At 41.4% G+C, this 22,325-nt stretch overlaps 1 protein-coding gene across 2 annotated transcripts in view; it reads right to left on the reverse strand.

Annotated features, from left to right (window-relative positions):
- SYNJ2 (synaptojanin 2) overlaps positions 1 to 22,325 on the reverse strand; it is an 88,029-nt gene that overhangs the window by 18,781 nt on the left and 46,923 nt on the right. For both annotated transcript variants that reach the window (XM_024214032.3, XM_024214033.3), the window contains 11 exons: positions 21,175 to 21,347; positions 17,022 to 17,103; positions 16,641 to 16,790; positions 16,373 to 16,538; positions 15,023 to 15,214; positions 12,801 to 12,885; positions 11,822 to 11,962; positions 7,230 to 7,422; positions 5,248 to 5,406; positions 4,847 to 5,003; positions 2,180 to 2,297 (listed from right to left, as the gene is read on the reverse strand). In XM_024214032.3, the coding sequence (XP_024069800.2) occupies positions 2,180 to 2,297; positions 4,847 to 5,003; positions 5,248 to 5,406; positions 7,230 to 7,422; positions 11,822 to 11,962; positions 12,801 to 12,885; positions 15,023 to 15,214; positions 16,373 to 16,538; positions 16,641 to 16,790; positions 17,022 to 17,103; positions 21,175 to 21,347 (1,616 nt within the window). The remainder of the gene's footprint in view (positions 1 to 2,179; positions 2,298 to 4,846; positions 5,004 to 5,247; positions 5,407 to 7,229; positions 7,423 to 11,821; positions 11,963 to 12,800; positions 12,886 to 15,022; positions 15,215 to 16,372; positions 16,539 to 16,640; positions 16,791 to 17,021; positions 17,104 to 21,174; positions 21,348 to 22,325) is intronic.

The following is a 22,325-nucleotide window of genomic DNA, read 5'->3' on the forward strand; positions in this document are numbered from 1 at the left end:
ATAGCGATCTGCGGCGGCAATTCGGCGGGAGGTCCTTCGCTCCGAGCGGGAGTGAGGGACCGTCCGCCGAATTGCCGCTGAATAGCTGGATGTGCCGCCCCTCTCCGGAATGGCCGCCCCAAGCACCTGCTTGGCAAGCTGGTGCCTGGAGCCGGCCCTGGTTTGTACTCAGGTGGCTAGCCCGAGCTGCCACCTGTGCTAACCCCAGCTATGTTGCTATTTTTCATGCATTAGCTTGGACAGAGCTAGCGCATGTCTACCTACCCAAGCAGGGAAGCACGCTCCCAGCGGCAGTGTAGACATACCGCGAGAGAGAGAAGTTGAGTAGTGGGCCCAAGGCCACATAATGAGTAAGCAGCACAGCGGGCAATAGAACCCTGGAGTCCTGACTCCTAATTTATTACTCCCTCATATAGGGTCTCTCAGATTTACCACAACTACATTTAGCTGAAAGATAGTGGTGATAATATACTGTATTAGCAAACATAATAATAACACTAATATAGTACTTGGCACTTCCATAGGACCTTCCATCCCAAGATCTCAGAGTGCTTTACTTATATTAATAAATTGTTTCCCAACACCTCTATGAAATAGGGAAGTGTTGTTATTTCCCAAGAGGCATAGTGAGGTTAAGTGGTTTGCCCAAAGTCACACAGGATGTCCAAGACAAAGCAGTCTTGGCTTCCAGTTCTTTTGCCCTAGCCCCAGGACTAACAGTGAGAGGACAATGTACCCTTAAGTATGCAACATTTTTGTGTAGTACAGACGCATCAATGATATTCTAAATAGTTATGAATCGTCTCTTCTGTGTTAGCTCTGTGTGTCAAATCTACATAAATAGGGGCAAGCTGTCAAAAGGGCTGAGGCTCGGCCTCTGTAGATGCAATCTGCACCCTCAAGATTGTACTTGCAAATGCATTGAGGGCACTCATTGGACACTTGACTATCTAACTACCTGTCATTGCTAGCTGCTACGTCCACTACAGCTGGTTCTGTAATACGCACTACCAGAATGAAAAAGACTGAAGGTTGAGATGAAGGAAAGACGGAAATTAAAACAACCTTCTATAGGAAATGTGAACTATTTCTGAAAACACTGTTGATTAGTACATTGCTGTATGTTAAAAGAGATACTCTGGAGTCTCTTTTTATAGCACATCCTGGAAAATCCAACCAACTGAGTGTAACTAAAAAGTGTTGTTAAAACATGGTTATTGTAGTGGTGGTTGCTGTAATTGGGAGCCAAGGTAAAAGAAGCCAGGCTTCAAATGTTGCATTTTATAATGACTGTGGCAATGACACTGTTAGCTGCAGGAGCCAGTAGTGTCAGTGTGAATGGTCTAGTGCCTTGACATAGAGAAGTGGTTTGTTTGTGAGAAGCATGTTCTTTCATTGCTGGAGAAAGATGAAACAGTCCTCTAGAGTAACAATGCTGTGAAAAGCACAGGGTTAACTTTTGTGATTCACTGAACACTGCTGTGAGAAACAAAACAACGACATTTCCATAGAGCAGCCCAGGATCATTACAGAAGCAATGTTGAAAACAGACAAGCTTTTGAGATACATTTATCAAAGCACTCATAGCATTCATTTCAGAACAAGTGAAACAATAACAGTGAGCAACGGAAGTTAATCTATATAATTTTTCTTTAGGGAGAAGATCTATAATCAATGTGGCTGTCTCAATTTTTGGTTTTGTTCTCTTCCCATTTCTCCATTTCTCCGGAAAATGGGGAAGTTTAATGTGTTTGCATCTCAGGGAAGCTCATTAACATTCACACACACCCCAGCTGTACACTCACAATTTATACCGCTATGGCAACACATCTCAGCTGCCTTCGTTCTAGCAGAAGACTAGTTGGTAGCCTGTCATTGGTGCACCTTTGATTGGCTTGAGCTGTCAGAAATGAATGAGGAGAGGCATCAAATCATCCAGGCCTTGCCTCTGCAGCTTGTCCAGCCCTTGCTGAGATCATAGTGTAGAGGAAAATTAATACAAGGCCCCTGGGCATTGCCACCCTTTGGTTTAGAACTATGATGGGTTTAAATGTCAAAGTGCTGAACAGAGAATAAGCATGTAGTGTCCATTAACAATCATTCTTGGCCCTTCCATTGAATATGTACTTCAGTGAGCCTCAATGTAATCAGAGAAAGATCATCTAAACTAGGACATTACCTGTGATCAGATGCCTGCAGCTCTGCTCTTCCATAATACATCAGGGCACCAGGAGTCCAAGTGTGTTTGACTTTAGTGTCAGCACTCAGATCACTATCTAGGAGATTGATCTCTCCAGCTATACAGCACAAAAGAGCATTAAAGTTCATAGACTTGTAACAATAATTAAAACAATTTTAGCAATCTGCATTTCACAGAACTGTGGTTTTCACCCAAACACATTGTTCCTGAAGCACTCCATCTAAAAGATGGCTTATATCCCTCTAGACCTTGAATCTCTTGATAGAAAACAAAATGTAAAAAGAAGTGCAATCGATAGCACAGATCATTAGAACAGGACAAAACGCAAACCAATAACTTTTCAGAGACGTATATAATTTAGCATCACACACTGTCACATTAAAGAATAGCATTTTCCTCCAGCCTGAAAAAGCCTATATTTTGAAATAACCACATGCAGTTAAGAGAACAGAAAGAGGAAATCCTGTATGGCTATAGCGTCTCTGCTTTCCACATGTTTTTTCTGGGTGACAGGAAGTGTTCAAATCTGGGATAAGAGTGTAGTATAGATTGCTGCTTCCTTACCAGCTAGTGCCTACTCTGGACTCCCCTCTATGCTAGGGGCGGCACTGTGCTGCTCTTGGAAGCATGGAGAAATGGAGGGAAGCATTGGTAGGCCTGGGGAGAAGGATTATTTCTCATCTCCAGAGCTCAAGATGAGTTACTGTCAGACACAGTCACTTCTCTTGGCTGCCTCATACTAGTTATACTATCTCTTCCCTTTGATCTAGGAATTGAATTGTAAGCAATATGGAAAGAATGTCTCCCCACCTCTGCAAACAGCTCTCTGGCCCACACACCCATTATCCTCCACTCTCTAGAACAGAAATGGAAGTTGGACTATTGGGCAGATAAGCAGGAGAGAGAGAGAGAGAGAGAGAGAGAGAGAGGAAGCTTTGCCACCAAATCAGAAGGGGTAGTGGAGTTTATAGGTGGTGAATGGAACCAGAAGGATTGGGTGGGCCTCCAAGGCAGAAAACAGGGAGGGGGAGAAGATGGATCTCCTAGCTGTGTTACCACTTGGGCTAGCTCTGGAAGGTCTGTAAGTACAGGAGAAAGATGTTTCACTTATTTGCTACTTTCTTCCGACATATGGTGGGCTCTTGCAACCTTGCTAGATCATCCTATCTACAGTGTCTGCTCAGCCTGCTGAAGTCCTCTCTGGGGCCACTTGAAAGAAGAATTGAGGGAGAAAGGGAAATTATTGAAATAGCTGGGGATATTTTTTTTAGCTGAAAAGATGCAATGGAATTACTGGATAGTCTGCAACAATCATAAAGCAGTTGGGAAATATGAGGAGAGTTATTCAACTTCTGCATGCATTTAGAACAATGGCAGACCTGCTACAAACATAAAAAAATGACAAAGTTATAGAAATGTGAATAAAACGGGAAGAGTGAGAGATAAATTCTTAAGGGAGGATTTTCAGGCTAACTGTGGTCTACAAGGTGGAAGGGAAAAAAAATTTGGGTCAATTATTGAGCTGCTTGAAATGGAGAGAGGGTGCCTCTGCTAACTGTGAGAAGTGAGGGGAGGGGATACCAGCACTTTTATCCTCTCATCCAAGTGTTGTTTTCTTCTTGGCTATTCAGCTGGGATATTTCGATTATCTACCGCAACACAAACCCCTCTATACCTATGTGTAGGACCCGACTGGCTTAGAAGAACTGCAGCCCTACCAATATTATAGCTTATTTCTCACACAAACTGAAGTTCACATATTGTTATCCCCTGCATCTCATCCCTTCTACGGTTTTATTGCTTCTTAAGCTCATGCCTCTATTTACTGGTCATGATCCTCTTTTTACTACACCATTAGATTTTAAAATAAATATGAGATGATTTATGTTACATTGACATCCTCTCTGGTTACCCTCGCTTTCCTTCATGATATTTATACTAAGGCAGTCCATGGGATGACCCTTATATCTTAAGAGGTAAATTCACCTTTGTATGCATGAATCAGATAATTTCTCATATAACTCTTCACTTTGCATGTGTAAGTGCAGTTTTTACACATACTAATGGATGACATGCAGATTTAGAGGCTGGTACGGAAATATGGCTCTGGCTGCAAAAAGTTTAGTTGTTTTTTTTAAACTGTCTTAGTATTTTATAGCTTTTAACTTACAGATAAAGTAATGCATTGCACTTCCGTAGCACTTTCCATTCAAGGATGTCAAAGCACTTTACAAGTATGAATTAATAAAACCTCATAACATTCAGTATTATCATTCCCTGATAACAACTGAGGAAACCAATAACATCTCAGGAAACCAAGGCACAAGGCTCAGATCCTTATTGAAATTAGTAACAACAGGAGCAGGAGTAGGCTGTAGCTAAGTGACTTGATCAGGTTTCAAATGTGATTTCTGTATTCATGAAAACAGTCCCACTGAAACCAAAGGGAATACCACCATGAGTAAGGTAATCACAGTTTCACCCAGACTAAAGGCCAGATCCAGGTATAGAAAACTAGAATCTCAGACTGCCCGTCTTCTTCTCTAACCACTAGACCAAATTCTGTCCCTTGGATCCAGTGAGATCTGACTGCCCAGCATCATTATTTAAAATGAGAAATGCAAAAATGAGAAAGACTCTACACACCTGTTTTATCAAACGGAAGCTTCTTTCTCCACCAAAGCACTCGGTCAGTCCAAGCAGGGGTTCTGCACTTATCACTTGTATCATAAGCCTCTGAGCCAACGTCATATTTATATGTTGGTCCAAAATTAATAGTGCCTTCATGAAAGTCTTTAAAAATCTATTAAAAAATATCATTTCTTCAATCAGCTAAATTCCTGCTTATGAAGGTTTCATTGTCACATATTCACTTTTATTAGTATAATCACACTTTGATTTTTTTTAATGAATGTACCCATAGAAACGCATGTCTGAAAATGCCCTCGTTTTCATTCTTTCTTAAAGGCAATTAATTCAGATCAAAATATGGGTGTTTTGGAAAATAGCTATTTTCAATTTGGAGCAAATGGGATAAATCCCCTTACTTTTCCATTGGATTTCTGCTGCTGTAGTTGATCAAATTCCAGGAGTCTTTTCCAGTCTTGTCGTTTAAGAAAATAAAAGACTTCTTCATATGTCAGATCGATGCGATAGTTAAAATCACCACACCAGAACACATAGTCATGTGAGAACACATTCCTTCCCTGGTTAGGAGATACAGAATTTAAGACACAATTTAAAATTATACATTTTAATCAACTGAGTTTAAAACTCAGTCTCCCTGGAATACTATATTTTGGACTTGTTTATGAGGTTTTAATTGCTAAATCCAGTGCAGACTAAAAAAGTGGTCTCTACATTTCTTTCTGCATCCCACAGTTATTTAGTCACAATTTTACATCCATAATTTAGATATCTGAATTGCTGGCACAGTCAAGGACTTATATGCCTGCATGATCTAAACTGCAGCCACAAAATGCTCTTGCTATCGTATGCACCCGCAAAAATAGAGACTTCAGTCAAGACCAGGCCGAAAATTTGCCCCAACAACTGCATAGCACATTTCTGTAAATGTAAAGTAATAATAATATTAACAGAGATTCACTCCAATGTTTAAGCTTCATGTGTTATGCCACAAATAACTGCACTTTTTTCAAATAAGTTATAAACCTCTAAACACAGGGATTCATAAAGGAAACACTTCAGACCTGTATCTATAGCATCACTAGAGGGCACTGTTAATATACACTTGATCTTAGCTCATAAAGAGCCGAGATTTACATATATTTACACCAATATAGTAAACGTACAGGATATAAAATAGTTAATGAGCTACTGGAAGCAAGGACTCCTATATGCATGATTTTATGGCCATTTAGAATGGATATTCTATGCAGGGCTTCAATACTGGCACTACTATTTCTAACATAAACGGAAACTGATTAATATGCTATATGTGTCAAGCCTCAACCCTGGAAACAACAGGGAGTTAAATTTTATGCTCTTCAACCTAAATGCTATTCTTTGCTGACTTAACAGAATAAATGAACACATCACAAACTGGTCCTCTCGTTCCCTGGCTTACAGGCTCTCTGGAGAAGTCTGAAAGAAATGGCAGCTGTGGAAATCTAAAGTGGCCAACACCATTAAGGCAAGCACAGGAACACAGCTACAAAAACCCTACAGGGCCACTTGCTGGCCTTAAAAAGAAAGATCAACAGAATACCATCCAAAAGAAATCATATCGGATATAAATACAGAGGAAAGGGATCTCAGAATGTCTGTTTGCACCACATTCTGATAAAGATAACAATTAAGGTGCGCTCCTTGGTCTTGGGACATGGGACTCTAGGGGAAGTGCAGGGAGAAAGGCTGAAGAAGAGCAGGAGACATGTAAGCTGTGTGCATGAGACTGAGGAGTTGAGGCATGTGACAATCAAAGAGAAGGAGTGGCTGGAGTATGGGTATGCTCTGATAGAAAATGGTCTTTTAGGCATTCTTGCTAACTAATTCAAGTTAGAGCAGCCCCAGGGGGAACTAATCTGTTCTGGGTCTGAGCAGAGAACCAGGGAGCCATTACTCTCTCTCTGATGCCACCACACCTGGTTCTTCATGTGTAATCTTGGCAAACTGGAGAATCTGGTCCACAATGCATAAAGTTTTCAATCTGTGAATCAGGTGGGTGTGATAGTGAGTGATGAAGCATTATGATGGTGGGAAACTGGTTAGATCCCTTCATTGTTCACGTTCAGGAATTCTAACATCTGGGTTTTTTAAAGGTGTAGAATTTTTGTAAAGAAAGTATCATTTGGTTTTGGGTTAGCTGGTCTCCATGGAAATATGCTTTCAACCTTACTTTCTTTTTTATTAAGTTCTTTTGTGTGAATACTCCATGACTTTGAATTGCCTCCTGTGCTGACCTGCCAGGTGGTGTAGATTGCTACCAACTCTCACAATTAAAAATTTAAGGATACAATTTTCACTCCCATTCACAACATTTCTTGTCTGAGACATCTTACATTCTTACCATTGGGAAGCTGAGTTTCTGTGTAATCTCTTTATAATCTTCATTCCTCTCTTTCACTTGAGACTGACCAGCTGTCAAGTGACTGCATATGAAGCAAAAACTGGTGCTGTGGAACTGGAAACGGATGCCTACTGCGCCTTTATTCCCAGCTTTCCCTCCCATCCCTGTTTTCACTGTGTCTATTGCTACCTCCCTGGACCGAAAAAAAAAGTTGGGGGTGGGGGGAGAGAGGAGGAAAAAATTCATCAATCATTACTGGAAAGTGGAAAGGAAAAACATATCTTATTTAGAATGATGCTTTTATTTTCCCTCCAATTATTAAACATGTGAATGAGCAGAGATTCATGTTGTTCAATAGATCTCTTAGGGTCTTTTGCTGCAACATTACTATTGGCCGTATTGATGTTCTAATGTTTCAGATTACCAGTTAAAAAAACAATAATACAGTAATAAAACAATTGAATGAAATAACTTTCTCCTTGGACCACCCCTCTTGGCATCCTTTCCAAACTACTCAGCATTCTTTGCATGAAAATATTTCTGTAGCTTTTGAAACTTATATGAGGTTTACTTTTAATGTTTGTCTTTATAAAAAAAAAAATCCTTTGAAGTAGTGACAATAATTAATGGTCACCTTTTACTCCCTTTTATTTTCCATTCTGCTGATATGAATCAATACCGGACAGCTGATTATCAACTGAAATGGCATTTCCATACCATGAAATGCAACTTTTGTAGTGAAGAGTTGGCCACATCTCAGGTGTATCAATGCAAATCTCAAAGCATACAGATTATAAAATCTGTATTTGTCAAACTAGTTGATTATTAGAAACAAATACGCAGACCCTGAGCACTGAAATGGCATTAGTTTTGATAAATTGCCTGTTGCATCCATATTGTTAATTACATGGTATTTCAATTACATCTTAGCAATTAATGTACCATTGTTTTACATTATATTACAAAGGGACCGACTTGGCAAAACAGACCACCTGTTAGCAGGATAATTACTCCCAGAGAGCCAGCCTATTTTGAGAATAATGCACGTCCAGGGCCGGCTCTGGCTTTTTCGCCGCCCCAGGCGAAAAAGCCTCCGGCCGCCCCCCCCCCCCCCCCCCCCGGCCCCCCCCCCCCCCCGCCCCCCCCCGCGCCGCCCCGCCGCCCCCCTCCAGGTGCCGCCCCAAGCACCAGCTTGGGTGCTTGGTGCCTGGAGCCGGCCCTGTGCACGTCTGTCTGTTCAGATAAGCAAATGGTGAGATCATAATTGTAACTGCCCCAGCCCTGCATGAATCCTTCCTATTGAGAAAATTTAGTTACTTTGTACATAAAATCATGTGCATTGGACTGGAATACTTGTGTCCATTGATACAGGGCAATATCTGGAGGGAACAAATGTTAGGTCTTTGGTTGACTTTTGGTTACACACATTATTGGAGGTTCTAGAGGTGTTGGGGAAATTTCATACCACAACCCATGCTTTGGTTCTTTCTCTTTCCTGGCTGGTGAAAGCCAGTGGGGAAATACTAGCTCCTGGGTTGGTTGGTGGGGAACATCAACACCTTCTCTGAGAGGGTTTTGACCATTTTAAGGAATCGTGTTCTGTCTCTGCTCTAAGAAGCCATCCATTGATGCTGCCAACCTATCCAACTATCAACTGGAATCTAATCGTCCATTCTTGGTTAAGGTTATAGGAAATGTGGTGAGACAACCTCATAGTATCCTGAGCCTCAGAGTTCCCTGACCCATTCATTGTGATATATACTTCAATCATGTCCCATTTCATTCATCTCCTGTTTACACTAGTTCTAATCTTTTAATCTCCCTTAGCATAGAAGCCTTTCTCTGCCTCTGATCATTTTTGTTGTCTTTTTCTGGATTTTTCTTTTTTTTAAACTACAAAAATCACGTGGCTAGGACTGGCTGTGTCCATATATCCTGTAGCAGCCCATTAGTATTAAATAATGAAACTCAGCCACTTACTAAAATCAAAACCTTTCAGGAGTTTCAACGGGCCACTGCTCTATATCTGAGTGCTAACAGGTTGACAGGTGCAATAGAACCAGTCTGTTGAGTAATTCTGCTATTGATCCCTTTTTATTCAAGCTGGAGTACTCAAATTTCACCTAGTAAAAGGTATTCTCCTTCTTTGGACTACTTTTATCAGACAGGTTAGTTAAAAAAAAATAAATCAGGAATTTAGTCTTTTCCCTTTAGAACGGAGAAGGCTGCAGTAAGGGAACACTAGTGTTATCTGGATTCCATTAGTCTGACTGCAGAGCTAGGTACGACGTGCACAAACCTTCTTGGTGGATATCAGAATAGTGAAAGAGAAAGTAAGATAGCCCAGCAGGCATTGATACTCTTGAAGGTTTTAGTGACCCAGCAGTGCATTTGGCATGGGGTGGAGGATATTGTTCTAGTCTTCTCTGAGAGATGCCAGTGGGTAGTTCTGGCCAATTACTCCTCTCCCACCCGCATATCCATAGGCATACTTCATTCCACTGCACAGGCATTTTCATGCAGGCTCTGTTCTGTTATCCATCCTACCCAACGTGTATGTGAATCTGCTGAGGTAGACTGGGAGATGGTATGGGTTCCACTGTCATCACTACTGTACACAGAGGTCACACAGCTCTGTCTCTGTCAATTTAGGCCCAGATGCTGTAGTCTATATGGTTCTCCAGTGCTTGGTTGAAATGGGAGACTTAATGACACGAAGCTCGCTGAAGCTAAATCTAGAGAAGAAAGGAGTGCTGGTGGCGGAAGCAGCATAAATATATGGTAGGAGAGTTTTCTCATCTTATTACCAGCAAGATTATCCACTCTCTAGCCCAAGAGTTTTTTGATCTAAGTGTACTTCGCAGCCCTGATTGCTCCTGGATCTCAGATGTCGCCAGTGGCCAAAAGCATCTTTTTTCCTCAGGTGAATGTGCAGCCTTTTATCTCAGATCTGGACCTTGTAACTCCAGATTGTATTACTACAGTGCTCTCTCCATGAGACTACCCTTGAAGAACACTCCAAAGCTGCAGCTGGTGCAGAGTACATCTAGCTACCTGTTTGCCACAGGGAGAATATTATGACAGTTCTGCAATGGCTAGATTGGCTTTCTATTTACTTTAGGGCACAAGTCAAGGTGTTGGTAGGGATCCACATATGGCTTAGTTCCTGGGTGCCTCAGAGACTGCACCGCTCCCTTTGTGCTACTAGAACAACTGGGGAAGGCGCTCTTAATGGTTACTATAGTTAAAAATCTGAGGTGAAATCTTGGCCCCACTAAAGTCAATGGGAGTTTTGCCATTGTCTTCAATGGGGCCAGGATTTCATCCTGGGGACTGATGGCAGGACAGTCTATCTAAGGATCTTATACAATCCCCATTACCACAGCACCTGAACATCACACAATCTTTAATGTATTTGTCCTCACAGTGCCTCCGTGAGGTAGGGCAGTGCTATTATCCCTATTCTACAGAGGAGAAACTGAGTCACAGAGAGAAAGTGACTTGCCCAAGGTGAAACAGGAAGCCTGTGGCAAAGTAGAGACTTGAACCCAGGCTCCCTTCCTCTATCAAAGGAACGATCTTCTCAGAGGAGAGACCTTGCCTCTAGGATTTGCTTCCCCTGTTGGTTCTAGGAACTGCATTAGGCCTATTTCTTTTCTCCAGCTTTTGTCTGTGCTGGTGATGTGTGCAGGGAAGCTAAGTAGGGAGAAATTTATAAAGGTGTCCTGGACAGTTAGATGGCCCATTCCTAGTGAAAGTCAAAGGGAGCAAGTTGCCTGACTCCAATTTGTGCTTTTGAAAATATCTCCTCCTTGGTCTATTTCTGATGGGAGTCTTCTCCTTTTGCCCAGTTTGGCATCAGTACAGCTTATGTTGTAAAATACTGTACAGAGGTCCTAACTTGCTCGTTTCTATTGATTTTATTTAAAATAAAGAAAGAAAGAATATTTGTTAGCCAATGAAATTTTGTTTTTAACCGGAATTTTTATTTCCATCCCTAGCCCAACCTCGTGTTTACAATTGTACGGGTTAATGAGCTTACACAAAATAAAGAACACATTTCGGCAGCAGGAATTCTCAGCAAAAAACAGGCCTTCACCTCAGGGCCAGATTGAAGAACTTTGGGGCCCTGTGAACTATGGCATTTAGGCATCCCCCACCTTCCCTTCTCCTACAGGGTAGGAAGCCTTGGGATGAGGGTCAGGTACTGCCCCAGAGGGTGGGACAATCTGTGTGTGTGGGGGAGTCAGGTTCTGCCCTGAGGGAATGAGGGGCCCTGGAGGGGCTGTTAGAGAGTGAACCCACCCTGCACTCAGCTAGAAGCAGTTCCTGTCCCACAGGGCTGGCCCGGCTCCCCACTCCATCCCACTGGTTCTTGCCACAGCATGCTGGCAAAGTCCTTCCCCTGCCACTCCTTCCTGGGCTATGATTTCTCTGTGTGTGTAGTTTCTACCCCCTGGAGTCAGCGCCTTCCCTGAAACGGAGGCACTGTTCAACTGCACTGAGTGCACATTGATTAATCCAGGCCTGCTTTTCCTGCTCCCAACCCCAGGCCGCAGGAAACCATTTGTGAAAACACGACACCCTCGTACCTGATGAAGGGGACGTGATAAGGTCGTACAAAGATGAAGAGACAAACACCAACAAGCTGTGCTGACGTCAGCAGAATGTACCGGTGAGTCCTGGAAACCGCTTTCTGAAGCTGCTCCCCCCACATCTTCCTATTAGTTGTACTGAAACAAAAACAAAACATTGACTGAATTGAACAGAAATGAAATAATAAAAATCATGTTGAAGCCTCTTTCTTTGCAATGTCTCTTTCACCTGCTCTTGCAGCACGAGGCAGAGGGCAGTAAGGTGAGAGCTAAATGGACCCTAACTGCTTAGGAGGTGACCAGCTACACATGCTTAATAGTGAATGCACTGCTACTCTCAAGTGATGGTTGGGCAGCTATGTCTGCATAGATTCTACCTTGTAGACCACCTTATTTTTCTTGTCCTAAAGATCTACTGATACATGCAGATGAATAGCTGGCCCACCAACCATGCTACACACTACTGTAGCTTTGCCATTCCTAAAGATGATATCTAAATGTTAAGCCAGAAGAATCAGTAGTGAAATGCTACCTTCCTCAGTTGTTTTTGCCCCTTTCCCCCTGAGTCCTCCTCCAGCCTGTCAAGGAACACATTTTTTCCACAGGCACGGACAAGAAGAGTTCATTCCTTACCTCTACTTCCTATCCTAGCAGTACCTTTATGAATACACATAGATAAATACTTAAGTACAGAGAGATATTGCTCACATTGTAAAATTACACACATATATTTCAGTTGTGTGTAGAGACTTTAGCAGTTTAACATTTCAGCATCAGAAAGGATACTGGGAGCACAGCGCTAAAGTAGTGCCCTGCATTGGCTTAGAAAGTAGTGATATGCATTGTATAAAAATGAGACAGTGCAAGAGAGTGCACATTTGGGCTGGTAACCTAGGCATTTGTTAACGACAAACATTCCCACACACAGTGACCACATGCAGGTGAATGTGCAAAGCACAGCTCTGTTTTCACCTACCTGGTATTTACAATATTCCCTGCATTTAATTCCACCATCTCTTCAAATCCCACAGCAAATATGTCAGGAGGGCAGCTCTCATCGTCTGTGGGGAGAGGAACAAAAGTCATGCAAGACTTTTTACCACTTTATTTGTTGTTTTGTTTAATCATTTGCTTTCTTGACAGAAATTAGAAAAAGAGAAGTCCTATAGTTAATCTTGTGCATTCTCTGCCAAGTTATATAATTATAGCTCTTTTAATCTATCTTCAGAAAGCAACCCTTGCAGTTCCCTTTATCATTTTTCTGCTTTTCTCCTTCTGGTTTGTCTGCATCTTTCTGGTAGGAAGGAGCCCAGAACAAAGTACTTTATTCTAGCTGTGACCTCCGCAATGTTGTTTAGAGGGAGATCCTCACTTCCCAGATCTAAGATATGATGCCACTGTGTACACAACCTAAAAAAGTCACAATGGTTTGCCCCACTCCATCCAGTCACATTGAAATCTCATACCCAGTATGTGGTCCAATATCTCGATGTCTGTTTTTGACACAGATAATTTATCTAGCTGCAACTACTGTCCAACACCAGCATGTTTCTTCCTCCCCTCTGCCCCCATGCCGCTGAGTAAGATTTTCCACTACTTTGAGGAAGTCTTGGAGGTTCCTTCCTAACTTTCTTCCCTGTCTTCTTCAATAACCTACACCACGGGTTGTAGCCGCTTATTGATGAAGGAATGTATCATGTCAATAATGCTCTTTAGACTAACTGGTACAGGAGCTGGGGGGGAGGCGTCACTGATGGCCAATGTAAGATACTCTCTCCTCCCACCCAGGTGTGAGCATGCCCCTAGGAGAGGACTCAGAAAATCAGACACTGATCTCTCAAGTGGCGGCACAGAGCTACATCTACATCTGCTTGTTCACCAGGTTTGCCATACATCTAAAGGGTTTTCATTATTATTCACCAGATAACAAGAACTTCACTCAGCCCGTAGGACTACACAGAAGAAAACTGTAGGAGCCTAAATCAGATTTGCTCACAAATTAAGAATAAGAAAAGCAGAAAAGTTCACATGCAAAAATAGTAACTGCATATTTCACATGCGTAATTTTGACACCCATTTTTTAAAATTTATCCGTTAATGTAGATTATTAAAACAGCTGACTGCATGAGGTGGCTGACTTCATTGTCAGTAAGTATGTCTAGCGTGCATGAACAGAACACATGCAGCATAATGTTGTTAATCTCCTACTTCCTGGGCCTTCTGAGACTACGGTAGTATGGGCTCAAGAGAAGTAATGCTCACATGAGACAGCCAGGGATACATGGAATTTGTTCATATATTTGTGTGCTATGCACAGGAATATCTCAGCAATGCCTGCAGAGGATTATGTGTTACTCTGTAACAGGGAAAATAAAGGACAAGCAGTAATTTTAGAACCACTCCATTTCTGAAGGACAGAACACTACCTTTGTTGTTTTCTTTAGTAAAATCTGTAAATCAGTTACAATCACAAGCCCTGTTTTGTGAACAGGAAAGTCAGCTGCCAGTTCAAACAAGCCACAAACACAACAGTTTGACACACTACTAAAAAAAGGACCCTGCTTTGTAACAATGTAATGTAATAAAAGGTTACCCTTACTGTATACAGTTCCTTTTGTCTGAGGGTCTCGGAGTGCTTTATAAACACTAAAGGATTAAGTGTAACATTTTCAGAGGTGCCTAAAGGCCAGATTTTTAAAGATATGTAGGTGTCAAAAGAGGCAGATAGATGCCCAGTGGAATTTCTAAGGCACCTAACTCCCAATGAGATTGAAACACAGGGGGAGAAATGGGGGAGCATGAATAAAAACTGATATTTAGGGACAGATTTTGTGCTGTCAGGGTGAGAGATTCAGTGCAGAAGGCCACCTCAGGGTAAGGTGATTTTATGCCACCTTCGCACACTCTGGATTCTGGGATGCTGTAAGGGCCAAAACACTCTTCAGCATCAGTTAGTGCAGCCCTGAGGGTTTCTCTAACTTATGAGCAGCCTTCCCAGCCCCACCTATGGACTGCTACACCAAGGCTTGTGAAGGGGTGCAGCATAAGGCCAAGTGGGAGCAGAATCAGCCACTTAGAATTCCCTACCAGATGATGTATGAATGGCCAAATATGGGGCCTAAACTACTTTGCAGTTCCATTAGACGCTAACAAATAATGTTTATTTTAAAACAGATACACTACCACTCAAAGTCTTACCCTGAAATTCAGAAACCCCAGAGAGCTTGGGAGAATCCAGCAGCCAGTCTGTTAACTCACTGGTGCCAAGGATGTTGCTTCTAAATTGTTTGCCTCCATTTACATTCCAGGTCCCCATGGCAACACGAATCCGCTTGAAGTGCGTGAATTCAAACTGACGCTCTGACATGGCCTTCAAAATACTGGGAGTCACTGATGGAGAGAGAAAGTAAAGACAATTTGCTGCAGTGGAATGAATGGTACTACAGACGTCAGTGACATGTAGACTTACTGTGAAATAATGAAAGTTACCTTACTGGCATCAGTGCAATAACTAAAAAAGTAATTCCAGTGGAAATAACAATAATTGCATAACTGAAAATGATGCCATCAATTTATTTCCTGGTAACTGGGTGCAGTCACTGAAATGAGTTGTACTATTCACACATGGAGGTAAGTGGAGGGGACGGGAAAAACAGGACTTTCACAGTGACAAACTTGAAGAAAATATATTCAAAATATGTTATTAGAATTTTCTAATGCTTTCCTTAATAATGACTGAATAATACGGTTTTAGACTGGTCTTTCTTGGGATTTTCAGTGTGGCCCACAAAATGATGTCACAAATTAAGAACCAAACCCAAGCCCCATTAGATTTTTTTGGTGCATGCTATACACTAATTCTGAAAAACCATCATGAACTTGGATCTGTATTGTGATATGGCCAGGACTCCACATAAGACCCCACCATCTTGATTATTCCTGACTGGTCCCCATTTTAGCCTTGCTTTAATCAGACTTCCTCTTTTTTTTTTTGGTGGGTGCAAATAATTAAGAGTGTAATTTTTTGACCACCGCTATTTGCACGAGCAAATTAGGTGATTTCAGTGTTTAGGTAACTGATTTGCATGTGCAGTCAGGTATTTAGACACCTAAATGGCCTAAAGCATCCACAAATTGCAAGCACAAAAAGAGGGGCCAGTTTGTAAAAAAAATCTGGTCCCAAGATAATTGCCCATGGTCAAAGGGTGAGTCAGGGACAAAGCTGGAAAATCTCCCGCAGAAATTCTGATTCCTAATCCACTCTTCTAAACAGTAGACAACAACTTCCATCAGCACAGATTATCATCAGTGAATGAGACAACCTATGCAGAAGTCTAATAGAATATTTTGGGAAATAAAAATAATGGAATTCAAGCACATGCTGTGGTGACTTGAAAGCATTGCCCCTATACATCAATGCCTTTGTGCAACAGTTGTTTATTTCTAGACTCTTCAAAAGAATGCAACTGGTCATCTAGCACAACTGGAAGCAAACACAAGACAAAGAAGACAGATTTACATCTCATAGAATCATAGAATCTGACTTACCCAGCAGAGCAGTGTTGTCCATAAGCATCCTTCCTTTGTCTGCATGTTCCTCGCTGAAGAAATCGCCCATGAGTAGCAACTTGATGGCTTCCTGCTTCACACTGTCAAAGAAATTTGACTGAATGGTGCGTGACACAGCGCGGGCTCCATCCTTGAGCTTCCCTACCTGCATTAGACAAAAATGTTCAACACAGGTGATCTTCGCAGTGATAATATAGACTTCCTTTAAAGTCACTCATGAATAAGCAGCTCTGATATTCTCCTTTACCTTGGCTTTCCCCTCCAGGGCACGACTGCCTGTAAACACTCTACTCAGATTGTGACCATTGAGAGTCCACATTGCCTTGTAGGACTCCACAAAGCGGTCAACTGTAGACTTCGAGTTCAACCCTAGGCTTTCTAACTGAGTGTGCAGAACCTGGAGTGGACACAGAAAGAGAGGTGAGGAAAAGTTACTTTTCATATTTCATTTCCCCCCCACACCTCATGTAGGAATTTCACCCAGCCATCATTCTATAGTTAAACTAATGCAGGTATCTTAATGATGGAAAGACAGAGCTATGAGACCTCCCTCTTGCCCTTTCTGGTAATGCACAAAATGCAAGCAGAGTGTGTGTGTAGTTTCATGAAAGACCATTAATGAACTCACCTCAAGTGCAATGAAGGACTGTACGCTATTCGTACGATCCAGACAGTCCAGGCAATTCATTCGCAAGGTACCTGTCTGCAGACTTCAATAGCCAAAAAAAGAATAAAGAGAGATACAGCAGGTTATTAGGAACCTCCACATCCAGTTGTTACTGATAAACTATTGTTTTGTTTTATCATCAGAAACATTTAAGTTAGAAACTCAATAAAAATGGCATTTGATCCACAGGCAGATAAGACTGGATTTTCAAACACTCAGCCTGGATTTTTCCACTCACATTTTGCAGGTGCAAAACATTTGCCTGCTCAATTTATTTCAAGAACCCAACTGTGCTTACAAAGCCACACCAGCAATTATGTGTGTGACGCTGGCAGACCAGGTGCCAGCTCATGCCAAGGCCCTAGGCCTCACTGAAAACCAGTCTGGCTGACCTGTGTGTTAGTATTGCTAAAACAGGTGTTAGATTTATAAAAATGTGTTCAGACTTTATGAAATGCTTGTGAGTTGCTGCATGCATTAACCTCACTTAAGATATCTGTATCCCATGTTTCATGGTAATATTTAACTGTTTGGTCTGTAACTATAAGAGTGTTTGCTTTAAAACCCCCACAGTCAGAAGAGAAACACTACTAAGTGTGAAATGCTTGTTTATCACAAGAGGTGTCATCTCCTCTCCAGAGAGGCCATTATGGAACATCAGGGGACAAAAGACCTTGTTGATTGCTCCTCCTCCATGAAAAGGAGATATGCTTGAGCTCCGGCAGAAGAATAAAAATCCCTGTCAAGAAGAAATTGTTATCCTATGCTGCTTGGACATCAGGGAGAGGGCAAGGCTTCTAAGCATAAGAAAGGGATCGCTGGCTGTTTAGCTTGGATTAGCCCTAAAGGACATATAGAGCTTGCTTATTATAGAAGCTTCTATTATCTTTTGGAACCTAAGACTGTAACTCATTTGTGTGTGTGTTTACCTGCTTTAACCTTGTAAATGACACTCATTTCTTTTTCCTAGTTAATAAATCTTTAGTTGATTATAGGATTAGCTACAAGTGTTGTCTTTCCTGAGAGATCTGAAGTGAAGTTGAGCTCGGGTAAGTGACTGGTCCTCTGGGACTGGGAGTAAACTGAATATTATTTGACAGGTTTCAGAGTAGCAGCCGTGTTAGTCTGTATCTGCAAAAAGAACAGGAGTACTTGTGGCACCTTACAGACTAAGGTATAACTCTGTATGTGTGTATATATATCTCCTCAATATATGTTCCATTCTGTGCATCCGAAGAAGTGGGCTGTAACCCACGAAAGCTTATGCTCTAATAAATTTGTTAGTCTCTAAGGTGCCACAAGTACTCCTGAATATTATTGTGGTTTTTGGTGTAAGGGACTATCTGTCACAAAGACAAGCTTGCCTATGTGTCAAGATAGACTGAAACACCCAAGGGGACTGTCTATGACTCCATGTTAAAGCCGTTATAGTGCTTGAGAAGTTCTCACTTGATACTTGGTTGGTGAAATCTAATTATAGAACACACAACCAGTTTGGGGTTTGTGCCCTGGTTTGTAACAGTCTGCCCTGAGGTTGGTATTCATATTTGTGAGCTACTCTAGACAGCTTGACAACATGGACAAGCAATTTTCCAGGATCAAGAAACTGGAGAACTAGTTACGGTCTGGTGGTAAATTTGGCAGGGGAAAGCAATCTCAGAACTGTTAGCAATTCTCTTTGAAACTCCCGGAGGAGGGATGAGGTCCCAGAGGCCTGGAAGAAGGGCAAACATAGTACCTATCTTTAAAAAGGGGACCAAAGAGGACCCGGGGAATTATAGACCAGTCAGCCTAACTTCAATTCCTGGAAAGATATTGGAATAAATTATTAAACACTCAATTTGTAAGCATGTGGGGGATAACAGGGTTATAAGGAATAGCAATCACGGATTTGTCAAGAACAAATCATGCCAGACCAACCTAATTTCCTTCTTTGCCAGGGTTACAGGCCTAATAGTTAGGGAGGAAGCAGGAGAAGTGATATATCTTGATTTTAGTGAGGCTTTTGATTCCGTGCCCCCTGACATTCTCATAAGCAAACTAGGGAAACGCAGTTTAGCTGAAGTTACCATAAGGTGGATGCACAACTGGTTGGAAGACCATACTCAAAGAGCAGTTGTCAGTGGTTCACTGTAAAACTGACAGGTTTCAGAGTAGCAGCCGTGTTAGTCTTATCCGCAAAAAGAACAGGAGTACTTAGTCTCTAAGGTGCCACAAGTACTCCTGTTCTTTTTGTAAAACTGAGAGGGCGTATCTAGTTGGGTCCCGTGGCGGGTCAGTCTTGGGTCTGGTACTATTCAATATTTTCATTAATGACTTGAATAATGGACTGGCAGTGTAAGCTTATAAAATCTGAGGATGACATCAAGCTGGGAGGGGTTGCAAGCACTTTGGAGGGCAGGACTGGAATTCAATAAGACCCGGACAAATTAGAGAATTGGTCTGAATTCAGCAAGATTAAATTCAATATAGACAAGTTCAAAGTAGTTCACTTGGGAAGGAAAAAATCAAATGTACAACTTACAAAATGGCAAATAACTGGCTACGTGGCAGTACTACTGAAAAGGATCTGGGGTTATAGAGGATCACAAATTGAATGAGAGTCAGCAATGTGATACAGTTGTGAAAAAGGCAAATGTCATTCTGGGGTGTATAAAGAGGAGTGTTGTAGGGAGGTAACTGTCTCGTTCTATTCAGCACTGGTGAGGGCTCAGCTGGAGTATTGTGTCTCGTTCTAGTTTAGGAAAGATGTGCACAAACTGGAGAGAGTCCAGAGAAGAGCAACAAAAATGATAAAAGGTTGAAAACCTGACGTATGAGGAAAAGGTAAAAAAAATGGCATGTTTAGTTTTGAGCAAAGAATACTGAAAGGGGACCTGATAACAGTCGTCAAATATGTTAAGGGCGGTTATAAAGAGGCCAGTGATCAATTGTTCTCCGTGTCCACTGAATGTAGTACAAGAAGTAATGGGCTAAATCTGCAGCAAGGGAGATTTAGGTTACATATTAGGAAAACTTTCTAACTATAAGGATTGTTAAGCTCTGCAAAAGGCCTCTAAGGGAGGTTTTGGTATCCCCACCTTTGGAGGTTTTTAAGAACAGGTTGGACAAACACCTGTCTGGGATGGTCTAGGTTTACTTGGTCCTGCCCCAGCACTTGGGGTTTCTATGATTCTATATGATGGACTCATTGGTCCATGTAGTCCATTATCGTACACCAGTGTCCAGTATCTGATGCTTGAAAGGAATATTTAAAAAAAAAAAAAAATCTATATACCATCCAGAGACTGGTACAGTGCTGTAACTGCGGGAGGGAGGGAAGGATTCCTTCCTGAACCCAGGAAATCAGGTTCCACCCTGAAGCTGATATTTGATTACACTTGTTATCTTGCATAACTATAAATGTTGTTAGTGGTCACGAAAAAATGTCCCAATACAGAAGTTAAACAAGCAATGAAATATCTGCTCTTTTCAATGTACTATCAAAACAGTTTCCTTCTCCTTCCTCCTAAAATTATAGTGGTTATTTATGGGAAGGCTAAATGTTATTTATCAGCTCACTCCCAGATCCTCTTTTACACAACAGGCACTTCCATTAACAAAATCTATCAGGACAGCCAACAAATCAATATTTTCAGCATCATTTGCTACAAATACTTATAGTTGGACCTATAGTGGAAAGGTGGACCCTTTCTACCACAATAGCTCAACAAGTTTTATAAAAGCTAAACTAAGTCTGTGAACAGGACATTTATACTCTATGAGGCAAAGCAAACCTGACATGGATCTGGTATTGTGTCACCTAATTAACATGATTCCAAGGGAGAGAGCCCCACAAAGTTAATTGAATTTGTGAATCAGAACTAGAAGTAGTAAAATAAAATGGATGGGGTCTAAATTTTCAAATGGCCTCTGTTTTCTGGACACAGAAAAATGTTTGCACAAAGCCTATGTGTACAAATGGAGGCTACTTGAAACTTTGAACCAACATGTTTTTAAAACATAAATACTGTAACACAGAAAGCTACAGCCGTCTCCAAACAAAGTGATGAACTCGGTTCAGTAGATGGCATGATTTGTGTATGGAAAGTGATAAAGGGGCAGGGACACTCACCGTGCAGGTACATTCTTGCCCTTTGTGAAGATGCCAAATTCATCCCAGTGCAACTTTAACTGAGGCCTCAACAAATTCTCCAGCTTCTCTATTTTCCCACCTTTTGCAAGTTGATGGTAGTCAAAATTAATCATGGGTGTGTCTGCAGCATGGGAAGAGGCCCACAGCAATTTCTGTTTGAAAAGGGAAGAAGGAAAGTGAATTCTACTTACTTCTACAGCCCAGGTATCAATACCCGCATGCTTTATACTGTTGATAAACTTTAATTATGGCTTTAATGTAGAGAAGTCTAGAGGGAAGTACGTTATTTTGTTGTACGCTTTTCTAATGCAAGTTCCTTGTTTTTTTCTTTCCAAGAGTAAATTGGACTGTTAGGGCCAAATTTTCCTATGTGGGAACCTAAGTTGGAGCTGTAAACTATAAGTGTAAGCTGGTTATGAGTGTGTAACACAAGCAACTGTGCACATAAGTACCTATATGGCCTCAACAGTCTAGCTTTTAGAGCGAAAAAAATTAAGAAGTTATAAACCAAAAGCATACAATGAAATAATGTAGTGATGAAGATAAAGCATGACACTTTCCTCATTCCTCACATGGCTGCACATGATGTATGTACGATCATCTTATATTTTATTAACATATATCATGCACTATTCAGCATTCTATCGCAAACCCATAAACTAGTGAGAACAGCTTTAACTTTGAATTTTTATGGCCTTGTCTATCCCCAGCATGGACACTCTTATTCCAGTTTACGAGTGCCTTTTTTCCATTTAGCTTATGTTGCTTGAGAAAGGATTTAAGATAAACTGAAAAAAAAACAAAAAACCACTCATACCAAACTAAGAGTGTCTCCACAGGGCTATAACTATAGCAGTATAACCAGTAAAACTTCCCTGCATAGATGAAGACAAAGGTATTGTATGTAGTTTAGTGAAGGGATGTATTTCATTGTATCAGAGTCAAACACACATCTGTTTCTCTGGTAACTGTCCACATTTCAGTTTACATTTGACTGCACTGGTAGTATTTTTGGGAATGATATCTCACTACTACCTCAGTGCAAATCATTGTCAAAAGTATTACACCCCCTACACTGTAGCTTTGTTCTTAGTACAAACATAATTGCAGTCTGTTATAGTGGTTAAGAA

This window comes from Terrapene carolina, unplaced genomic scaffold, assembly GCF_002925995.2.
Source record: "Terrapene carolina triunguis isolate 2854851 unplaced genomic scaffold, T_m_triunguis-2.0 Scaffold85, whole genome shotgun sequence".
Classification (NCBI taxonomy): domain Eukaryota; kingdom Metazoa; phylum Chordata; order Testudines; family Emydidae; genus Terrapene; species Terrapene triunguis.